Below are 23,112 nucleotides of genomic sequence, written 5' to 3' on the forward strand. Positions count from 1 at the left end.
TGGAATATTTATGGGACATCTGAGCACCTTGATGCCATTTTCAATGTAATTGTTATTACTGATCTTTTATTTTTTCCCCAAAACCGGAAAAAAAAAAATTATGCTTTTAACTTTTAACAATTCATGATTGAACAAACAAAAACTGGTATGGAAATAGACATTATCTATCATAATAATACAAAAAACCTCAAATGTATCCATTAGTAGACAGTTACCTCCTGCTTATACCTGACATTTTGCATTAATATGCATTAATTACTGGAAAAGTATAGAAAATATTTGCGTTGTTGACAAAAGATAAAACAAACGTGCACCTTTTTCTGGATCTCCACCAAAATTAAAACAAGCTGGTGCGTGATTCTGCTCACAAATTGGCTAAAAGTGTCTGCATGGTAATTATGGCAGGATTATATTAGCGAGAGGGATAACTGGTAAACGGTTAAATGGGACTGAGAAGGGAAAAAAAAACAAAAAACGATTACAGTGTATTTCCTCTATTTCAGACCCCGAGAGCCAATTCTGCAGCCGAACAAGCTGCAATGTTAACAGTGAAGAAGCCGTACTGTCCGCACATTACACCGAAATCCCTTTCAGTTCCTGGGCGGTCGCCGTTTGTGTCACCAGTTTAGTGATGCACCTCCGTCTCTCTTTTGGGCGCCCTTGACATTTCAGGAATAAAATGTGACATTTTCCTTCCACGAGCCAGATGGCGCTCTCATACGACATGGCAATATCCCAGGACCGTTATGGGAGGGGGAACAAAAGGGACGTCTGGCGACTTTTTTTTTTAGGTCTGCAAGTACGCCTGATCGGCGCACGGTTAACGCTAAAGGACGCACGGATGGGAATAATGCACTGTATGGACAAGGTGTGGCTCGGTTTCAGAGAAGATGCACTTAACCTCAAGAAGAAAAAAAAACACACACGACAAATAATGACTCAAATTGAGGCGAAGATGCGTGTCCAACAGTGTCTTTTTTTTTTTGTTACATTGTAGCACTGCTGATGAATACATGATGATTTTTTATAAAAACAAATACTACACTATCTGTATTTGTGGATGAATTACTGTATTATTTCATTTGTGCTGTGAAAGAAAAAAATCCACACTATACCAAATAATATTCACTTCAATGCAAAAAAAAAAAAAAAAAGAAAGTTCTGTATTGACAGTAGGTTGAAAAACAATCAACATTTATCTACCCCCCCTACTTACATGCCACAATAAGTAATATTTGTAATATTGTAGTTTGCTGTGGGGTGTATTATGTTAAATACACTGATTGGCCACATTATTAGGTACACCTGCCTGCGATCCAATGCATCCTTTGGCCTTGTCCATGGTGGAAAATGCTCAACATAAGCATACTGTTACATTAATACAGTGGCCAAACTGAAACAATAACACAGGCAGGATTGAATTGAATGTGGAAACGCTGCACGTGTGCCGAGGGAGTCAGTTACTCTTTTATCTTGTGTTCTGCCCTCAAACCCTCCGTTTTCCTTCCCTGCGCTATCTCCTTCCACACTCGCCCACCTTTGTGCTCCCATTTACCACCCTTACCCTCCGTTTCTGCTCCCCCTCTCCCGTGTTTCTCATTACAGACGCCCTCAGACTCCCATTAGCCGTCTTTCTCTGGGCCCCCACGGCAGCGCTTTTCTGCCTCATTTGGCCTCAGCCCACACGCACCCTTTGGATTTGATTTTAGCTCAGAGTGGTCATCCCAGTCCTGTCTTTACAAAGGTAGTAGCGCACCCTTTGGACTGACACCTGGAGAGGTTGGCATTTCACAAAATACTGCATCGGTTGGTTGTAAAACCGCATATTATCTTCTGTCAGTGCCAAATTCTTTTTTTAAAAAACACAATTAGGGGCTGCCCAAGTATGTGTTATGTAATATATGTATTATTAAGAAATAAATATTTTCAGTGCTCAATTTTTGCCCATTTGTGTTTATTTTGATGTGCACTGGGAAATTACAGACATGGAAGGAAGCAGACGTTAAAACAGATGTCTTTTTCAAATGACTCACCTGCAGAGTGTTTATTTGAAGGAGGCTTCCATTGGAGGGGAGGCCTTTATTTGTACTTTGCCATCAACTGTAGTACTTATTGGAAAAGTTTCTATAGTAATGATCAGTAAAGCTAACAAGTGTCTTGTTGTTTCCTGAGGAGGAAAAAAGGTGTTTATTTGAAGGAGGCGTCCATTGGATGGGAGGCCTTTATTTGTCCTGTACTGCCACCAGCTGTAGTGCCAACTAGAAGTGTTGCTATCTTAAACGTAATTACAGTACATCTACTTATCGGCACACAGATTTGTGTTTTTTTCCTGAGGGGGAAAAAGGAGGCGTTTATTCAACAGGAGGCCTTTATTTGTACTCTGTCAAAAAGCAGCGCTTACTGGAAACATGGCTATTAATTGTCAAGGTAATAACAGCTAACTAATTGCACCGCTTTTCTCTGGGTTGGAAAAAAGCAGGCGTTTATTTGAGAGGCAGCCTTTATTTTCACTGTATTCTCAAACTGTAGCGCTTAGAAATATATCTCTAGTAAAGAAAATAACAGCTACCTAGTGGCGCCCCTCTTTTTTTTTTTTTCTAAAGGCAAAACATGAGGTGTTTATTTGAGAGGAGGACTCATGGCTATTCATAGTCGTGGAGACTTACGAATAATTCTGTATAATTGAAGATATAATTTAAGTGGACGATCAATTAAGGCATTGTGTCAATTAGAGTGGAGGCCTCTAATATGTGAGCTATTATTGTACAAGTGACCTTTGAAATGATCCCTATAAAGACTTTTTAGCTTTTCCCCACGCACACAGCCATTCATTGCATAACCATTCCCAGTAATCCAGCACATAGACCGGTCCCATGCTTTTATTCTTGTCATTCCTCCGAGTTTTGTTGTCTTTGAGACACACTTCCCCTTGCTTATCCTTCTGACAAATGTAAAATAGTTGTCTTTTCCATGAGGTTGCTCGGGGGAAACACTTCAGCTTTGGACTTGCGCCACTTGGCCAAGCAGGCTGGCATCACTTCCCATCTAATAGCTTCATTGAAGAGGCATCTTTGACCAAGCAGTGACGGGGAACAAGGCTGCTAAAATTTACTGTACAGTTTTTGCCCCTTGCAAAGTGCGATTCTGCACTTTGGGGTTATTTCTGGTGCACACTTACTCCATATGTTAGCAAATACATTTCAACTGGATGCCCAGTGGGATACAGTACATGGTGGTCATGCATTTTTCACTTCTTGCATTGGTTATCATTACATTTCCGAGGCCTTTATGTACACATAATGCAACTGTTGTTTTTTCCGGTTGCCTTGCAACCCATAAACGCAAAAATTGTAGGTTTTTTTCCCCCCCTCCAGTATCATTTTTAAACATCTTTCTCACTCGACCGTTGAGGCGTCGCAACCTTGTAGCCATTGCAGAGTAAGTGATTGTCCATTCTCTGACTGAGAGAGTGCACTTTCTCAGCCTGTCCGCATGCTTCCATCCAAGCGTGAGGAAAGACTGTTAAATAATGCAGGTGGTTAAGTAAGCAGGGTGGGACTCGCTGTTCAGATAGAAACTGATTGGCTGAGCCTCAGACGGTACGACGGAGGGAGCGCATGACTTTCAACGTCACAGGGTCGCGTGCAGAACGTGGAAGGAAAACGTGTGCGTACAGAAGTCACTATAGCATATAGTATTGGTCAAAAGAATACTTTTTTCTCCTCTCAATTTGAATTTGGAGCATGGAAGCCAGCTGACGCTGTAAGACAATAGACAGAACATATCTGAAGGTGTGCTCAGCATCAGAAAAGTAATTTGTAACCCAACCCAACTTCACTGTTGGACCCTCATGGGTGAGGCTGGTACAATACTGCCACCTGCTGGTTACATGGAGCACCCTCTTTCATTTCATCTTTCCCAATGCAGATGATGCAGATGGCATAAATCATTGAGAATACGGAACTCAGTAATAGAAGATAGCAGTAGAAACCCAGCTGCTCCTTTTTTTGTATACATGTATTCATTTAATTGATAAGATAAGTTATTGGGTTGACCTTTAGGCCTGTATCATTATTAATAAAATATGTGCAAAAAGGGCAACAATTGAATTTTATTTAAAAAATATATCAATGTAATATTTTAAATAATTTCTTAGTTCAATAATTAAAACAAAAATACCAAAAAATAAATCAATGTTGGACCCACTTTTTTGTGTGTTGAAATGAGTTAAATCCCCAAAAATGTTATTAATGCTGGGTCAAATTTATACATTTTATACCCACTTCTGGAGGTTGAGCTTTTTTTTCTTCAAATTAATGTAAAAAATAAGAATAAAATAGTAAATTTGTTTACTACAAATAGTTTTTGTGCTGAAATTACAAAATGCATGGAACATGTTGATGTAAAAATAGCATTTAACAACACTGTTTTTTAAAATTTTAGCGTTAATACTGGCGGAAAAAAGCTACATTTAAATGACTGTTTTATTATTATAATTATGTAATACAAATTATATCACAATATTATTGAATTAGCCAGTAATTTGGGTCAAGGTTCATGATACAAGGATTACATAAATACCGGAAGGTTAGCGTTTCAATCCTCCCTCCACCCAGTCACCGTCGTTGTGTCCCTGGGCAAGACACTTCACCCACCTTGCCTCCAGCGCTGCCCACACTGGTGTATGAATGTGAATGAATGTTTGGTGGTGGTCGGAGAGGCCGTAGGAGTTGGCAGCCACATTTCCATCAGACTACCCCAGGGCAGCTGTGACTACAGATATAGTTTACCACCACCAGTGTGTGACTGAGGAGTGAATGAATAATGGGTTCACTTCAATGTGAAGCGCTTTGGGTGCCTTGAAAAGGGTTATAAAATCGAATCCATTATTATTGTTATTATTATTAAAATATAAATCAATTCCAAAATAAACCAACCTAATCAATTTATTTTAAATTTAGAGATCTATCTTAAATGATCTGATCAAAGTGAAGTATGTTAACTGACAACGAATAAACAATAAATGTGTTATGGATGTTTGCAGCAACGAAAGACAAAGACAAAATGTATTGTTATTATTATTATTATTATTATTATTAATTGTATTATTGCTTTGGTGTTTTAAGGCCATCTGTCTATGTTTGTGTCCACAAATCTGCCGTTGGGACTCCGAAATAGACAGTAAAACCCCGCAAAGTCACCCTGCATTCGTGAAACTTGCCTCTTTTTGATGCGTCAGGGTGGTCAGGAGCTGAAGCGGCAGGTGAGGGTGTTTCCATCAGCGCCGTCCCAGTCGGGTTCAGTCAGCCAGTCTTGGGGAGTCACCCCAGCGTCCAGGATCTGGGAGTTAGAACGCGACATGGCCAGTCTGAGGGGCAAAACGAAGTCATTACATTTAACAGATTGACGCTTGATCTGATCGCTATATTTTGAGAGGTGATTAGGGTCAGCCAAGACAATCAGTATGGTTTGGTGCAGCAGTGCTGTTGAGGTGGAAAGTGATTTTAATTTCAGATTACAACACTATACTCAACTTCACCTGGAACTGAACCACAGCTGTCCAGAGCACAGCTAAAGACACAAACACACCAAAGTTTGGCCTTTAAAACTGTTATTAATTACCACATATGAACATTTACATATTGTGTCATATATAGAAATCATTTAATCATAGTATATTACACTGTAGTATTATAGTTGAACTATTACTAGTCACTGTGCAAACATTTCCTTGTCCTCCAATATGCAGTACACAGAAATCACCAGCATGTGTCGCCGTAGAGTCAAGCACTACAAAATGAGGCTTTTATACTGTATTTCAAACATAATTGCCATAATTAGTATCACCTACTAAAATATTTATCTTGTAAATCTCACCTAGAGAAGGCGTCATCCAAATCATTGTGTATTTTCTATATTTCAAAAAAAAGGTTTATATCCTACACAATATAGTGTAATATGCATCATTGTGAGTATCTTACTTACCCAGGCGAGGTTATTAATACTCTCAGATGTGCTCTGGTTGTCCAGCTGATCAACGTTGCTATTGGTCTCCGCTCCACTCGTCACATTGCCCTCAAAGTCCAGCAGGTTGTCAGGGGTAACATCTTGCAAGATGGAGGATAATAATATGAATCAATATAAACATAATAATGCTGACTTTCGTATAACAAGGTCTATGACTGTGCTTGGAGCTGGCAGTGGTGCTACCTTTAAGAATGTCCATGTTGGAATTACTGCTGACCTCTCCACCTCAACTAGGCTCGACTTGCCTTCTTGCTTCTAGAACATCGACATGACTTGGTTATTTGTGCAGGAAGTCCACCCCAGTGTTTACAAAAGGGAAAAAAAAACATCTTGTTCACATGAAAGCCACTTTAAAGCGGGGGTCGCGAGATCTCGCGAGATTAAAAAAATAGAGTAATCAATCGCGCGATAAATGAAAATCAACTCAATCATTTTGCACGGCCACGATATATTAGCAGGCGCGTGCGTGTCTGTTTTCCTCTTGTATTGCCTCCAAAACAGGCAGGAAGAAGGCTCACTCTGTGCTTCTTTTCAGCCGCTGGGCACGTTTGCTCCATGAAGCAAAGGCTTGAGCTAAGTGAGCCCTCTTGTCAGTTATACAGTCTCTTGGTGTCTGAGGGGAGGCGGGGCCTCTAGCATAGCAGATAAGAGTGAAGCGAGCCCGTGTGCCGAATTTGTCCAAAAGTGAGTGCACACCTTTTGTTTGTTCCATTTGTATTTACTTTGTCGAGCGTACTGTACCTCTCAGTGAGTGTTTGCTGTCGGGACAAATACTCTATCTACGTGTGTAGTTTTTTTTTTCCAAAAGTGTACTTGCTACATCGCAAAAGAGATGCTGCTCTTTAATACAGTTGAAAAGCCAGCATTGTGTTTGCCAGACAGTACAAATTGCATGTGAGAAAAACATCTCTCTATATTATGATGATGTATTATAACATTAGTGGTTAATTTGGTCTCAAAATAAATATTGACAATAATATTGTTTATATATTGTAGTAATTTGGGGGACAATAAACATTTCAAAACGTACCTGAAATTGTTTTGTGACTTAAATTAAGTCTGTTTGTCCAGTCATATATTTTTTCAGCGTACTTTTCTTAAAAAGGTTAAAATGTCATCTCGTTTCATTCCCGTGGACCCAATCGCGTGTATCCTCTCGTCGCGTGACACCCAGAATTACAACATATTAGCAGGCTGCCAAATGAGTGCCAAAGCAATAGGTGGCACGATAAACCCAAACCTAGAACTATAAGGCCATGAAAGAAGAAGCCTGAAAAAAGCCATTCATGGAAAATGCACAACAAGCGTTATAATAAACACATTCATATTGACTATTGATTTTTGCTACTTAATGTATTCAGTATGTCATAAAACAGGTAAAATATTCTTTCAAAAGCAAAGGCGCTGCCAATTATTTTATTCTACAAAATCATTTTGTTTTATTTATTCTTTTTAAAGACCCACCCAAAATTTGCCTACCATCTCTGGCCACTTCCCACAGTTCAAGAGTCACTCTAAAAGCCTGCGCTACTGTCAAAGCTACAGCCTTAGCCTGTTCCAGTGGAGATAAATGCACTTGAATATGTGTAAACAACAATCAAAACCCTTAAGAAAAACACGCCATCCATACCACTTTCCTCGTGGAGCACAGGTAGGCGTGGCACGCCACCGTCCCATTGAGAGTGCTCTCAGCGATAAATGCAAACACTCTGTCGTGCACTTTGTCCACTGTGCAGAAGGATATCCTGCAGGTCGGAGGTGAAAGGTTATATGTATATCGTACAGCAATGACGATTACAGATGCTCTCACTTGTAGATGGAGATATTTTCCATGCATCTATTGGTGGCGATGTCGTAGAAAGTGATGCCTTGAAGGGAGACTTTAAGAGCGACTTTCTCAGCCTTCTTCCCACTGGCTTTAGCCTGTTGGTCATTTGATATTAGTAACCTTTTCTAAGACGATTTATTGCAAAAACGTTCAATTTGAACAACACTTTGGGCACCCCTGCTCTATATGATAGGACCGCTCTGCTGTTTTAGTCAAAAGGTCTCGTCAAAGATCCTTTACGTGTCAGGAGATCTCTGCCATTTTTAAGGACATTTCCTTTATGTGACAAGAATGCTCTGGTATTTTTAGGAATCTGCTGCCAAATTGATTTGAACTGAATTCGTGGGCAGGTCTGATGTCATTCACGTGCCGGATTTCGCCCATAATAGCCCTGCACTATATAATAAAATGACAATAAAGTAAAAGTACTAACCCATGCCACACTCAATACGGTCACCTAGTGGCATTTTATAGGTACTGCTGGGATGACTAAGTGTTGTGTAGTATAAGTAGTAGTGACATTTAATAATTGTTTGCTCACATTGTACTGAGAGGCCAGAGAGTAAATTCCATTCTTAGTTCTATGGTTATCATCACACTTTTCCTTTATACCTTTCTACAGTCATGGAAAAAATGATGAGACCACCCTTGTTTCTTCAGTTTATTGATCCGTTTTAATGCCTGTGACAACTAAAGGTACATTTGTTTGGACAAATATAATGATGATGACAAATATAGCTCATGAGAGTTTAATTTAAGAGCTGATATCAAGCAACTTCCATGGTTTTCTTGATGATAACCAAAATCACTGAAGTTCTTACATGAATAGCTATAGCATTTAACTCTTATGAGGTAGTTTTGTTGTCACTGTTATATTTGTCCAAACAAAAGCACTTTTAGTTGTATCAGGCATTAAAATGAACAAGAACCTGAAGAAACAAGGGTGGTCTAATTATTTTATCCATGACTGTATAGTGTGCTCACAAGACCGAAATACACTCGTGGATTTACTCATTTAGTTTCTCACTGAGCTGAATAGATAGATAGTGCAGGTGTGCCTAATTAAGTGTCCCTGAGAGTACAGCGCATATAGACTCCCACCGTGGCAATAATCCTCTTTATAGCCGCTGCTGCTAGGTCTTCCCCCTGGGGCTGGTCCACCAAGGTCATGCCAATGTGATGGAGGTTAAAGGTCATCCCCTCTAGGATGGCTCCCCATGTGTCGGCCCAGTTCTCCGGAAGCTCTGCAGGGAGGCAAAAAACCCAAACAATATTTGACAAACTGGGACATGTAAACAGCCTTTTTAAGCCATTCATGTTTCTAAAAATGACATATCTAGGCCAGCGGTACCGTCCGTGTAAATATATGACTTCCAAAACAACGTATATAAGCCATGGTGGGAAAAAAAGGTGGTTAGAATCAAGTATATAGGAATCACACTCATTTCCAAGGCTAGGAGGGACATCTTGAGGAGCATCAAAACGGTATCTGCTTAAGGAGCAACTTGTGTGGTTTCTTATCAGTTGTGGTCCTGTTTGGCCCTGACCTCGAGTTGTGTTTAGATACATTTCCTCAGAGAGAGAAAGGAGGTGGAAGGCTCGAGCAGAAAACAAGACCATTACCCTGAAAATCATCCCCTTTACTAGCATTTTACCTCCACTGGGATACAATGTATCGTCCTGTATATACACTGTATAGTACATACTGTATGTGTGCATACAGTATGTACTATACAGTGTATATACAGTACACAGTACACATGCACACATACAGTATGTGCACCTTCACTACAAATTACTGTAACTTGTTATACTTGTATATACTTGTATTGCAGTATAGATCGACTATGCACTGTAAATGACTCAACACACAGCCATTATTGTCTAAATAGCTGGCAACTCAGTACTAGTACTAGGATAATTGTGTCTTGGCAAAGTTATTGTACATCTCCAGCTGTAACACGTTCTGAACTCCTGTGTACATGCCAACTTTGCATTGAGCGGCCATGTTCTTCCTCTTTGCAGGCAAGTAGTGCACTCTATTGTGCCACAGTGGCGTCCAGTTGGGATTAGTCCACACGATTTCTTACCAACATAACTGGCATGATGGAGTATAGATTTTACTGTGATGTTCTTTTTTTGTGTGTTGTGTATTTTCATTATTTTACGCACATAGGGGTGTCACACGGTGGCCTAGCTGTTAGCATGTTGGCCGCACAGTCAGGAGATCTGGGTCCGTATCTCTGTTTGGTCAGTGTGTACATTCACAATTGATGGAGCAGGCCTGGGTCAAACCTGGCGTAGTCAATATGGGTCGGCGCTGGTGAGGAATGTGTTCCTTGAAGCCCAATCCTGTATTCTATACTACAATGAGCTGCTTACTACAACAAGCGGGTCAGTGGCTGAAGCTTTCTTTTGTCCAATAATCAGTGATTAGTTAATACCTTGTTAAATACAGTTCCTCTGAGGGTGTATTTGTTTTATTACATTGGCAGGCCAGATGAAAGGTTTCCGACTCCTCGTCCACAACCTTCTGCAGCGTTTCTGCCTCTCATTTTCAAGCAAAGGGGGCTTCAAAGGCTTTGAATGCTTCATTGAAATCTTACACAATAAGATCAAGTGACGTTTAGTGCACTGAACGGGTCTGAAATGGCCACAATGGGGAAAAAAGTTGCCCTTGAAGTTGGAGAAGAGACACCAATGTGAAGACACTTGGTCATGTCGAGACCCTGACCTGTGACATTTACAGGTCAATAAGAATTTTGGGTGTTCTGGAAGTTAGAAGATATTAAATATACATGAACTATACAAAGTACGACACATCTGGAAACTGTATTACTTAATGGGGCATTCTCTTTTTAATAACAAACACAGGGTTTTCATATTTAGCTGGTGTTCCAATGATAAAACTTCACCGAAAATATATGTAATAAATGTATTTCACAGACTATATGGCACAGGAAAAGAAAAATAAACATTTAAAGAGTGAGCCACTTTGCTAGCCAACAAATGTTTCTTTTTATGTGTTTTTCTGTTAACACTTATCACTTACTTCTGTGTCTTCCGGCAGTCCAGGATTGTTTAACCAAACTGGGTCTCCGAATAATGGCTCTCCCAGCCCACTTTAGAGCATCCATATCGGCGTAAAAAGTGCATAAATACCGGTAACGTATGTAAAGTTAAGTCAAACCTCAGGGCAGGCGTAGTGTTGCGGCACTGTGGTGCGTTCATGTGTTGTCGGAAATCTTTCAATGCACGTGATATAACATGCACCGCAGTGCTTCTTTCAAAGCCCTTCGCGCAAAAAGACTTGGGGTTTATGTCGAAATATTAACAAATATAGTTTATTCGTGCGTTGTATTGCTTGGTAGTTTTGTCTAAAGTTGATTATTCGATCAAGTTTCTGATTGCGTCATTATACGTGATTGGTGAAGATACGTTTGTCTGGCACAGATATTACGACATGGCTTGCTTGCACTGCCTCCAGCAACTTTAATAATTGGGCCGTCACTTCAAAAATGACATTAGAAAACATGAGAACACAAGCCACTTTACCTTTCTTTCCCTTTTCTTTTCTTTACAACTGAATTCACAATGTCAAAATGATCCACAACAACAGGATAGACTGCACAAACATAATTAATGGTTCATTCACATAATCCTTCCCGGTCTGAAAAAAAAAAGAGAGAATGGTGGGAAATATGAAATACTCTACTACCTCGTGATTAAATCCAGTTATAAATACATGAAGGAAAACACAATCAAAAGTGACAACCAGTCAGCCTTGTAAACACAACACCATCTAGATACTTTCTACTGACCAAAAAAAAAGAAGAAATTACAGCACCCTTTTTGCAAATGAAAATATGATAGCTATATACTTGAATGGAAAACACATAGCAACACTTGGCACTTAAATAAACATTCCTCTGTATGTTCATGTACATTGTTGTAAACAAAAAGAGCCAAACTGTTAGGCATGAGGAGAGAAGACAGTTTGGTTGATGTTTGGCAGACCAAGACTGGGTCACTATGAAAGCCAGACATAACGCAGGCTTTGATTGCGTTTGCCTTTAAATAGCAAAACGAAACAGCCAAAGTATTTGTAAGAGAAATTGCAGAATTGCAAGGCACTGTAAAATCTGCAACTAATTTTGTCCACATGGAAAGGAAAGGTGTTGGCAGCAAACATGTGGGGTTTCAGGTTTTGGCAGTGCCATGATCAATCCTGGAGTGGTGGCAATGACAGCATTTAGACAACAAATTAAGCAGGAAAATGTATTAGTTTTAAGTGGAAGTGCATATTGTCAGAACAATCAGTGTTGAACATAACATGGATCTGAAAGCATGAATAGTTTTACATTCATGTCTCTCTCACTTGATGTCTTCAGTACCTTTTCGTTAGAGATGATCCGTTATGGCCTGCGCGTTGAAGAAAACAAAAAGACTGACACAAAGCAACGTACAATGGCTCTTTCATCTTCATTCTTATCTCCTACAAATCAAATTAAACTTGACAAACCTCCCCTGAAAACCTCCCTTTAAAATCAGATATGTATATTTTGTGTACTTCAAGTGCAAACACTGTCAGGGCCTTTGTAAACTCAGATTGACCCGAACTGAAACCGAGAGATTAACAAAAAAAAAAAAAAAAAAGGTTTTAGTCACATTAGAGTCATTTTTTGAGGGGCTGGTAGACTGAGGCATTCGGGTCCAGGGAGGAGGGACTATTGTCCATGAACTTGGAGGAGTAGTGGGGGGTCACCTGGCTAAGGTTGCTGCTGTCAGACGAGTAGGAGAGGCTGGGCATCACTGCCATCACCTCCGCTATCTTCTGCTTGAGCTCTGCAATCTCTTGCTCCCTCTGGTGGATCTGGCCTGCATGAGCAGGGGAGAGACACACAGATGAGATGGGCGCTACCTGTTGCATAATTTGAAAACCCATCGACCATATTTGGTTTGTTTAAACTTTAAAGTGCTCATGACACCAGAACACGTTACTTATTTTCACTGTTAATATTATTCAAAAGCAAATTTCCCATGTTATTTACAGTTTTTTTTTTTAAACACATCTTCCAGAGACTGGAGAAGGACAAAATGACATTTACCCAATAAGTTCCTACCAGGAAGTTATCGTTAGTTCAATGCTTTCCTCAGTTGTTGTGGTCCAGTTCTGGATGAATTTCTGTTTCTTATATATTTTTTCTATTATGCCCGCTAGTTGTGTTGAAGGCTTCTGTGGAACACTCGAGGAGACGGAGTAAGCTTCTTCACATTTCCAAAAGACGCCATACGGCAAAACATCGAGAGACAAATGTTTTGCTACTGCCCCGCGCTGGAAATGAGAAGTCAAAAACCACAATGGACCGTGGAAAAACACGCCAAGGTGGTCGTAAGTCAATGCACATTTTTTTCTACTAATATTCTCTACAGGAGCCAGCCGAGTAATGCTGGGCTAATGAAGTGTTAATTCATAACTGGCTTGGTTATGATGTGCTAGGCAGCTAATGTGGCATCTGTTGTAGCGCGCCAATGAATCCAGAGGGTCGCTTTTGATTGCAGCGTCTATGAATCTTATATGGGTTTTCATGCAAAATTGCTAGCTAAACAACAATCACTGTCACTAGTCTTCAGCTCTGTGCAGTGCGCATAGAGCTCTTAGTGGCTATCACTGACAATAATACTCATCACAACACAATATCAGTGAATGTGCCACTTTCTCTGTTTGTGTTCATGACTATGATTGTTGGAACCTGGTTGCCAGTATTGTGCCAAAGTAGGTACTCCCAATATGAGTGCATCCCTTGCCGCGGGACCGCCCATGACTTCGGGAGGGCGGGGCAGAGTTTCGGTGCTGAGATACCATGTTATCTTAACAAAACAAAATGTTAGATTGTTACGATCCGATTGTCGACCAGAACATGTCATGTGGGGTGTACGCATTATTTCAACCTGCTTGACTGCGTCTGCTGCATAAAATTCTTTTTAACGAGGTATATTCTACAAATCTTAGAATAAATAGTATGGGATATCATGCCAGGGCTAGATAACCAGCCATAGCTGCTCACTGCTCTTGTATTTTTGCATTAATTTCACTCATATTTTATAGTTATTTATCTCTGACAGCAGTATGACCAAAAAAAAAAAACAAAACAAAACAACAACAACAAAAAAAACCCATTTTGAGAGTACTTTTTCCCCCCCAAAACTTTTTGGTGTCCCGAGCACTGTCAAATCAGTATTGGAGGAGCCATACCTTGCGCTATCTCCAGCTGCCTCTTGGCGTCCCCCAGTGCAGAAAACAGATCCAGCTTGATCCTGGTCTCGGCGCTGAGGCTGTTCTCCAGGTGCTGAGTCTTCTCCTGCATGGCTGACAGTGCAGACATCAGCACCTCTGTGTCCTTCTCATTCTCTTTATACTTCCGCAACTCCTGCAAGACAAAATTCAGGAGTTATGAGTGTTACGCCACAAAAGTACATGAAACTTATTTTGTGGAGTCTTACCTGACACTTGCCCTCCAGATCCCTAATCTGCTCCTCCTTGAGTTTCATGTCCATGCTGAGCTTCTTGCACTCTGTCTCCAGTTCTCTAATTCGACCACGCAAGGAATCAGTGGACTCCACTCTGTAACAGAATACAGAACCTTTAAGAGTGCAATCCACTGCTTCAGTGTCAACTTTCTGCAGCAAGTACCTTGTGGCTGCGGCCAAAGCCACTGCTCTGGCAGCCGTCGCTTCCTCCATCTTCTTCTTTTTCCTCTCGTCGGCCAGCTGTTTTTCAGCCAAGGTGCGAGCCTCCTGCTCAGCTTTTAACCTTTTCTCCAGCTGTGAGATGGTCTGCTTATCCTTCTGTTTGGCTTGGACGGCACCGTGGAGCCTAAAGTAGCAAACCGTAACATGAACACTTAGTTGCCGATATCCAGGTAGTAAAACACGTTATTAAGTTTGTGTTTTCACTCACTTGTTCTGGAGCAGATCATTGTCCTGCCGGAGCTGGCCCAACTCGGAGCGGAGGCTGCGGTCTTGGCTGCTCAGAGTGGACAGTTGACACCGCAGGTCGGACTCTAGCTGCCTGTTGGCCTGGAGGTCTGCCTTTAGGCGCTTTACGTCCTGCTCCAGCCTTTTCACCAGGGGAGGGGAAAAAAACCCAGACAATTTCTTAAAGTTGAAACTCCATCCATCCATTTTCTATACCGCTTGTCCTAATTAGGGTCACGGGTGACCTGGAGCCTACCCCAGCAGATTCGGGCGAGAGGCAGAGTACACCCCGGACTGGTCACCAACCAATACCAGGGCACATATGGACAAACAACCACTCACGCGAACATTCACACCTATGGACAATTTAAGTCTCAAATGCATAACATGCACATTTTGGGGAGTGTGGGAGGAAGCTGGAGTACTCAGAGAGATGCCCGAACGGAGATTTGGACCCAGGTCTTCTGACTGTGTGGCCACTAGGCCACAGTGTGGGCTGTTGAAACTGTATGGCAAGTGACTTTTTGAACTTAATGATTTGGTGTGCATGAAAAAGTGGAAAGGAACTCTTTTTGAGCACATGGTCACATTTATTAACAACTGTATGTGTATTGCACAGCACAGCAGCTACACAACCAATGTTGTAATACTCGTTTTGGTGCTCATCCAGAATAAATACCGGTGTTGAGTTCAAATGTAAACAACAGTACAGAAAGTATAACACGCATAGGTTTCACACCAACAGCTAAATGGCTACTTTTCAAGTGCATGTAGAGGTAGCTAATGCTGCTGGATGCTGTGCACATGTGATTTTTCAAATTATATCTACTGTGATCTTGTGGAGTTAATAAAAACTAAATCAGGAGGTTGCCTGCAGCCACAGTTCTTAATGCTAACTTGAGAACCTGTGATTTGCTTTTGTAGACCAAGCATCAGACAACTCTGCAGTTACTTGGGCATTAATTAGAACATTTACAGTATGACACTTTATTATATGAATGTGTTAGGACTCAAGCGTCACTAAGATCAAATGTCACTTACCGTACTAAAGCATCCACTTTTCCCAGCTGGTTGTTCGGGATGCAGTTCTCCACCAGATCCTTCTGACTTTTCCCGTTCCCTTTCTGCTTCTTCTCATTCTTACTGGCTGAGGAACCCATTTGAACGCTGCCGTTGCTGAAACTGTGATTCCGGGGAGGTGAATTGGAGATGCCACCTCCAGAAGCATTTTTGTAGTTCTTCCCACTTCCCACCGCTTCCTCCTTGGAAGCGGCATTTCCGTTGGCGTCACCGTGTGCATTATCTCCCGCCACGTCGTTACTCAGTTTCTTTGCCCTGATGTAGTTTTCTATGTATTCCGTCTCCTGTAGTTTGGAGTCCAGTGAGTGTATAATGTTGTTATTGATTCCAATACTGTTTTGCTTTTTTCCTTCCCGCTCTTTTGCGGTGCTGTCCTTCCCTTTTTCCCGGTATTCCAGCTCTGGCAATAGGACTGGGGTGCTTTTCTTACCGGGAGGTCCCCCGTTTTGTGACATTACTGAGGGTTCTGCCTCTGAAATCCCTTTGGCTAAAGCAGGGGGAAGAAAGGAAACAAAAATGGTCAGATTAAAGTCGATATGTACAGTACTGTACATCTGCAACAAATTAAACATTTTCTGTATTAACCCTCATTTCCTTGTTTCATGAAAGCTGCTTCAGTGCATGCATATCTCACCCTCCTCTGCCTCTCTCTCTTGTCGCTGTAGCATCTGCTGCTCTGGAGGTAGAGCCTGTTGTAGCAGCTCCATGTAGAACTCATTCTCCTTTTGCACCTCCTTCTGTTTCCTTAGTCGCATCTTGTAGCTCACGTAGCTTTTGAAGCCAAAGCCTAGAGTAACAACTGGGTAGCCGATACTAGAAGGAGAAAAAAAAAAAAAAAAAAAAAAGGACAAATATGGAGAATTTCTGCTCTGTATTCATTATTTAATTTTATTGTGATAATACAGGAAAGATGAATGTGCAGTTTTTAAGCACACATGGCAATAAATGTTAGTGTAGGTTGTGGCAAGACTACGTTTCTTCCTAAAGCGGGACCGCAGAGTGTCAAATTTGTATTATTTGGAGTTCAAACAACATTTTCTAAAAATGCTTTTTATTCCGCCACAGTAGAAAGGTGTAATGATAACCATAATTGCGACAGGGCAAAGCGTCTTGCAGCACTGTACAATATCATAGTATGATCAATGACATACATAAGATTCATTTTTACACTACACTACCATTGTGGTATAATAAAACATAGAAAACGCTACTAGATGACAGTATCAATCGACAACACCTTCATGCTGCATGTCAGTTATGTTTCAGGTATTTTTACAGGCCGAGCAGTTTTGCTTCATTTATGTTGTATTACAGCATATAATAAAGGTTTTATGATGGCGAGTGTGTAACAAATGACTTCACTTGAACATGACGCCGTTTTGGAATTTGAACAACTTGGTGTCAAGTCAAGCAGTAAACTGTATCCTGAAAGAATACGACGTAATTGAAAGACCTACCAGTGAGCAGCAAAAGGTCGACACAAGTCAACGTGAAAATTCTTCAGATCTTTAAAGCGGATGGCAGCTTCAATGTACACGAACAGGATCCACAGCGATACAGTGGGTAGACAAACTCCTCTCTCTAAGAGTCAAATGCATGTGAAGACAATTAGCGTGTGGGTATGTACCCTTTGGTATGTTAGATTCAATCCTTCAGGCTTTGACAAAAACATCATAATTGACATGAACTAACCTGTGTGCCACACATACTGGACCCATACGTAAGTGCTGGCAGCAAAGAACAGCCACTGAACGGGGATGAGGAGGAGGCAAATGATGTCTGACGTTAACGCCACGAATACGAAGAAGAAGGAGAATGCCTGAAAGAGAACATTAATCATCATTCTTACAGGGACTAGATTGTGACTTTTAATCATTGCAACTACAAAAGGGGGAGGAAAATAATTACCAGTCCTTGATATCTGTAGGAATCATAGACACTGCGGAGGAAAAGCCAGAAGGGCCACAGGTACTCAAACCTGAACTCCAGCACAAAGTCAGCCAGCAGCACCAGCACCCACACAACCAGGAACTTCAGATACAGAAATGTACTGTGGGAGAGGACAAAAATGTGAATCTCCTGAAATTCATACATGATTTTTGCTATCAGGGTCATTTAAGTGTTTAGAAAGTGCATTTATGGCCTGTAGCATTGATTGTCAATTGTAGTAGGACTACCACATGTGGTACGTGGGCTCAATCTTGTGGTATGCAGGAACATCCGAGATATACATGTTTTAATTATATTTGAACTATACACATAAAATAATCACACATATTGAAAATTGTATTCAAGTTTTGCTGAAATATAAAAAAAAAATGTCAGTACAGGTTGTGGTAAGTCAAGGTTTCTTCCTCTGAAGTTGAATACGCCAAAATGTTTTCTGGAGGAATATGAGCTGAACCCCTAATTAAGACAAATAAAACCAAATCTCGCGATACTTAAGCTTCACCTATCAACTCCACAAGTGTGTTTTTTTGGTTGTTTTTTCTTAAACTGTGGTACTTGGTGTAAAAGGTTTAATAACTGGCCATGTTTTATACATTTATTATCATCCGAAATATACATGTTGTCTTTTAAATTTAAATACTTTGTGTAAAAATGTTTATATCTATATTGACCGTACATGGTCAATCTACCGGAAATGGATGCCTTATTTAGCAAAGGGAATACACAAAAACATCCACATCCTGACATTATTATACTTCTCAGTCAAAATAATGTGTTTAAAGTCATGCATATTCACAAGCTACAATTCAATCAATGGCCCGTAAATGGCTAGTAAAAATGGCTCCAGATTTAAATGAGCTAGCTAGCCAGCAACAAAATACCACATTCAGGCCCATTGCATTAACCAATGTCCATTTAGCCCTTTAAATGTGTGGAAATGTACATTCATATTAAACATGAATGAAAAGCACAGCCTGGAAGCCCGATGTCGCCATATCGAGAGGCGCCATTGTCATACAATAGCTTCCCTCCAACCCATTTTTTGTACCTGCTATATATACCCTCGGTGATTCGGTTCCGTTTTAACGGCCGTCTGAGTTTGCTGCAGTCCGCATTGCGCCGCTTCATCCTCCCCCCGATGATTCGCCCGTTATGTCGGTGTGGTAAGTGGAGCAAGGGGCTGTCATTCGCTCAGGCTAATAATACAAGCATGTCTTCAATTAGCCACCATTGTTAAGTACACATGAAACAAAGAAATAAATAATAACAGTCTGCGAAAGGACCTCCCCTTTTCACGACACGCCGCGTGCCCTTCTCTACGTCTGACGTGATGACGACATCAGAGACGTACGTTCAACATGGCCGCCCCTAGCGACTCGATAGAAATGTTTCCATTTTGAGCGTTTATTGGTCATTAATCAACGGTAAGAGTTGACGTATTTACATATTATTCTGTAACCTTTTGGTAATATTTTAGTTTTGTTAGTTTAACTTCGCCCGGACGTTAATCCATGCAACTTTGTACGACTTAGCCAGGCATGCTCACGCCACCACGTTTGCGTTTAGTGATTGTCACAACCACGGCATTCACTCCTGTTTACGAATGTAATCAACTGCACGACACGTTACACGTGTTCTTTGGTTGAAGGAATATGACATGCAGCCGAATGAAAAATGTACATCTTTGCAAGCCAAGCCTCTATGCCATACTAGAATAACTGAAGTGCTCATCTAGAGGCGAAAATAATTTTACTAACTTGGCAGATTCTGTTTTCATATTTGTGATTCAGATTCAAATTTGATGGTGGGTTAGTGGTTAGTGTCTCTGAGGAATGTATCTCTATTCCTCCCTTCCTCCAGTGTCCCCAAAACATGTATGTTAGTCTAATGAATAAATCAGTGGTCCTCGGTTACATTTTTCCAAGGGCCAGAATTTTTTTAAGAATGTATTTTTATGTTTTTTAATCATTGCACCTGAAAGTTTTCTGATACTGGTCCGTGGGAAGGGCCCATTGGTTGGGGACCCGTTATTTACATTATTTGGGTGCTGTTTGGCAAGCCAAATGAAAAGCTTTGAATGTGGTCCGTGCGCCACCTATTTAGGACCACTGCTCTAAATTGTCCATAGATGAAAATGTGTGAGAGTGGTTGTGTGATTGACTGGCGGGCGGTCCAGGTTGTACTCTCCCAAAGTCACCTGGGATATAGGCTCAAGTTCACCTGTAACCCTGATGATGACAAGCGGAATAAAAAATAGATGGATTTAAATTTTATGATTTCAAATATATTAATGTGTTTACGCTGTTCAATGCTTGTGTCCATGCTTTAACAGATGATCAGCCCTGAGGACAAGTTTGAGGAAGTGGTGCCAAATACTGATGAGGAGGAGAAGGGAGAAGTGGGAGAACAGGTAGAAGTAAAAGAAGACAACCAAGAGGAGAAGGAACACGTGAGAGGAGAGGCAGTGGATGAACAAGGACATGTGAGAGAAGAGGAAGATGTTGGAGGAGAGGCGAAACAAGACAGTGAAGGAGAGGACAGTAGCAAGGAAATGGTGGCAGAACAGTCCACAAATAAACACAAAAAGCCCGTCCAAACTCAAGACAAAAAGCAGCCTGGAGTCCTGAACTTGAACAATGAGGTGGTGAATATGAGGAAAGAGATGAAAAGGGTGAGGGTACTCGTTACCAGGAAGCTGACACGCCAGATTGCTGCGCTGAGGAAGAAGAAGGGGAAAGAGGCAGACATTGAGCGGAATCAAAGGAGAGCTAGCAGACTAATAGAGGAGATCCATGCAATGAAAATACTCCAACCAGACCTTGTAAGTCGCATAGCTAAAATAATATGTCCAAAATGTAAGAAAAGTTTTAATCCCACAATGTCTCTCTTCCCACAGGTGACCAAGACAGCCTTACAAAAGACTCTCAACTTTGAGCAGGTGTGTAAGAACCCAAAGTCAACTATGTCTGACCGGGCTGTGGCTCGCATCGCTTCGCACCCACAGTTCAATAAGAAGATTGAGAACATTAAGGCTGCTGTGAAAGCCTTCAGAGATGACAGGAGGAAGGCAGGAAAACAGGAAGAAAGAAGTGCAAAGGTGAAAAAGGAAGACGGGAAGCCCTTACAGGCTGAAAAGGTAGAAAAAATGGTCAAGGGTGAAAATGTATGTGCGGGAGTAGAGGAAATGACTGACACTGACGAAGGAGCCCTAGCACACGACTCTGACAAGGATACCATAGAACAGGAAGTGACTGTAACGGACGAAGGTGCCCTAGCGCACGACTCTGACAAGGATACCATAGAACAGACTCAAGCTGCTCCTGCTGAAAAGAAAGTTAAAAAGGACACTCAAAGCCTAAGGCCAGCATCAGTCAAAGAGGGTGACTTTGCTGAACAAGTGAAGAAACCACAAGCTAAGAGTCAAGAAAATAAATCTAAACTGGTGCCGGAGCTGCCTCAGACAAAAGAAGAGGTAGAGAGCGATTCAGAGATATCTGATGACGACGAGGACAAACCGGACTTTGATGACAGTACTGTGAAACCTAAACCGCTTCCTGAGCTGACTCAAACAAAACGAGATGACCAGAGTGATTCGGAGATATCAGATGATGAGGACAAACCCTATTTTGACGACAGCACAGAGGAACGCTTCCACAAACAGTCGTCTCAGTCGGAGGGCAGCGACAGTGATAATGACTTTTTTGTGGGCAAAGTGAGCAAATTCAAGAAAAAGAAGAAGAATGAGGGGGGGAAAGTTGAGGTGCACGCGAGAAAAGAGGAAACATTAAAACCAGCAGATAAGATTCAGAGTGAACTTGATGAGCTTGAGTCAAGGTTAAAGGCCAAAGCACCCAAACTTCAGACTGTCTTCTGCTCGTTGTCTCAGTCAAAACCAAGAAGGGGCAGAGGAGGGAATTCATTTAGGGGTCGAGAGAAGCCGATGGGCAGAGGAAGTCGAGATAATGATAAACACAGCAGGTTCCAAAAGCAAGAGAAAGGAACAACAGACAAGAACCCTGATACCAGACGTCTCCAGCCTGAGGAGACAACCTTCAGAGGGCGTGGGCGTGGCCGAGGCAATGATCGGAGGCAACATGATCGCAGAGGTGGCAGTGGCTTTTCCCATCAGGCACCACAACAGGCCCTTCATCCCTCATGGGAGGCCAGTAAGAAAAGAAAGGAGCAGCAGGGGCAAATTTTGGCTTTTCAGGGAAAGAAGATTAAGTTTGATGATGATGACTGATGTGTTTGCTTCCATGTTAATTTTGGGCTGTTTTTTTTTAGCAACTCAGCTAGCTGATGATCTTTATCGCCTGAAAAGGGTATTGTTCAAATAATATTTTAATATTTTGTTTCAATACAGTGATTTCCAAATGTAAGAAAGTGAAATACGTGAATGAAAACTTTTGACCTTCTTTGTTGGATGTCATGTTTTCATCTCTTGTTTTAGTATTGTGCCTAAAGTACTCTGCTTATTTCCAAGATATTATTTAAGAGTATCAGTTAAAGCTTCATAGTAATTTAATTATGTATGTATTGCGTGTTATATGAGCAGAGTTAACGTTCTTAATGTTTTACCCATTTACCATAATCAATTTTGTTTCATATTGTAGTTCGGGAAAACAATGGAAAATGTGATTAAATAGTATTCGATGCACTACCACGATCATCATTATCATTAGCTAAATATGCTTATTCTATTCTAATAAGTGTATTAAAACATAATTGTCAACATCCAAAGACTGATGTTTTTTAGCTACTTAACTCCAGTAGGTTTTCTGGAGTTTAACTCACACCTCAGTTATTTATATAGCATCAAATTACCACTCAGTCTCAACATTATTTACAATCAGTATTTTCATCGAAAGGTAAATCTTCGAAGCAATAGTAGTTACGTACTCGTGGTCTCTACGGTGTTCTCTCTTTACAATCATTGTATATTCACAATATTTTTTTTTTTACTAAATGTACAATTACTCTGCACAAGTAATGTATCTTGCACGTCACACAGGTATCATACATATTTGTATCAGGGTTATAAGATCAGTTACACCATCATCGTATCGGTATGAAAATGTTGAATAGCATGATATCCTTTATAACAATTATTGTAAGCTTTGAAGACTAACAGTGCTGTCACATGGTGTTTACGTTTAACAGCATATTTTAAACAAGTCGACTTTACAATCGCCATTGACGTTTCGGTGTTCGTTGTTTGTTTCGGAACCATATTTGCCAGATTTGAAAAC

General features: G+C 40.9%; 4 protein-coding genes across 10 annotated transcripts in view; 2 read left to right on the plus strand and 2 right to left on the minus strand.

Annotated features, from left to right (window-relative positions):
• The window catches only part of fndc5b (fibronectin type III domain containing 5b), a 72,745-nt gene extending 69,333 nt beyond the window's left edge, over window positions 1–3,412 (plus strand). For all 5 annotated transcript variants that reach the window (XM_054763753.1, XM_054763756.1, XM_054763757.1 and 2 more), the window contains one exon: window positions 504–3,412. The gene's annotated coding sequence lies outside the window, so the exon portion shown is untranslated. The remainder of the gene's footprint in view (window positions 1–503) is intronic.
• ldlrap1a (low density lipoprotein receptor adaptor protein 1a) lies at window positions 1,065–11,071 on the minus strand. 2 transcript variants are annotated; one of them, XM_054763761.1, is made up of 7 exons: window positions 10,908–11,071; window positions 8,957–9,099; window positions 7,838–7,950; window positions 7,658–7,772; window positions 6,211–6,279; window positions 5,986–6,107; window positions 1,065–5,368 (listed from the first exon to the last, which is right to left on the minus strand). In XM_054763761.1, the coding sequence occupies exons 1-6, from the start codon at window positions 10,990–10,992 to the stop codon at window positions 6,066–6,068; spliced, it is 567 nt and encodes a 188-aa protein (XP_054619736.1). In that variant the 5' UTR covers window positions 10,993–11,071; the 3' UTR covers window positions 1,065–5,368; window positions 5,986–6,065. The 2 variants fall into 2 exon arrangements, with proteins under 2 accessions (XP_054619736.1, XP_054619735.1); XM_054763760.1 differs by having other exon boundaries at window positions 6,211–6,282.
• Window positions 11,072–11,327: 256 nt separating this feature from the next.
• Window positions 11,328–19,167, minus strand: LOC129173135 (macoilin-1-like). Its single transcript, XM_054763745.1, has 11 exons — window positions 18,912–19,167; window positions 17,822–17,963; window positions 17,606–17,732; window positions 17,371–17,494; window positions 16,548–16,726; window positions 15,875–16,400; window positions 14,817–14,975; window positions 14,550–14,732; window positions 14,360–14,480; window positions 14,112–14,286; window positions 11,328–12,733 (listed from the first exon to the last, which is right to left on the minus strand). The coding sequence occupies exons 1-11, from the start codon at window positions 18,989–18,991 to the stop codon at window positions 12,531–12,533; spliced, it is 2,019 nt and encodes a 672-aa protein (XP_054619720.1). The 5' UTR covers window positions 18,992–19,167; the 3' UTR covers window positions 11,328–12,530.
• srfbp1 (serum response factor binding protein 1) lies at window positions 13,092–22,951 on the plus strand. 2 transcript variants are annotated; one of them, XM_054763746.1, is made up of 3 exons: window positions 13,092–13,247; window positions 20,196–20,684; window positions 20,760–22,951. In XM_054763746.1, the coding sequence occupies exons 1-3, from the start codon at window positions 13,170–13,172 to the stop codon at window positions 22,104–22,106; spliced, it is 1,914 nt and encodes a 637-aa protein (XP_054619721.1). In that variant the 5' UTR covers window positions 13,092–13,169; the 3' UTR covers window positions 22,107–22,951. The 2 variants fall into 2 exon arrangements, with proteins under 2 accessions (XP_054619721.1, XP_054619722.1); XM_054763747.1 differs by lacking the exon at window positions 13,092–13,247 and adding an exon at window positions 19,195–19,287 and having other exon boundaries at window positions 20,760–22,625.
• The last annotated feature ends 161 nt before the right edge of the window (window positions 22,952–23,112 follow it).

This window comes from Dunckerocampus dactyliophorus, chromosome 20, assembly GCF_027744805.1.
Source record: "Dunckerocampus dactyliophorus isolate RoL2022-P2 chromosome 20, RoL_Ddac_1.1, whole genome shotgun sequence".
NCBI lineage: Eukaryota > Metazoa > Chordata > Actinopteri > Syngnathiformes > Syngnathidae > Dunckerocampus > Dunckerocampus dactyliophorus.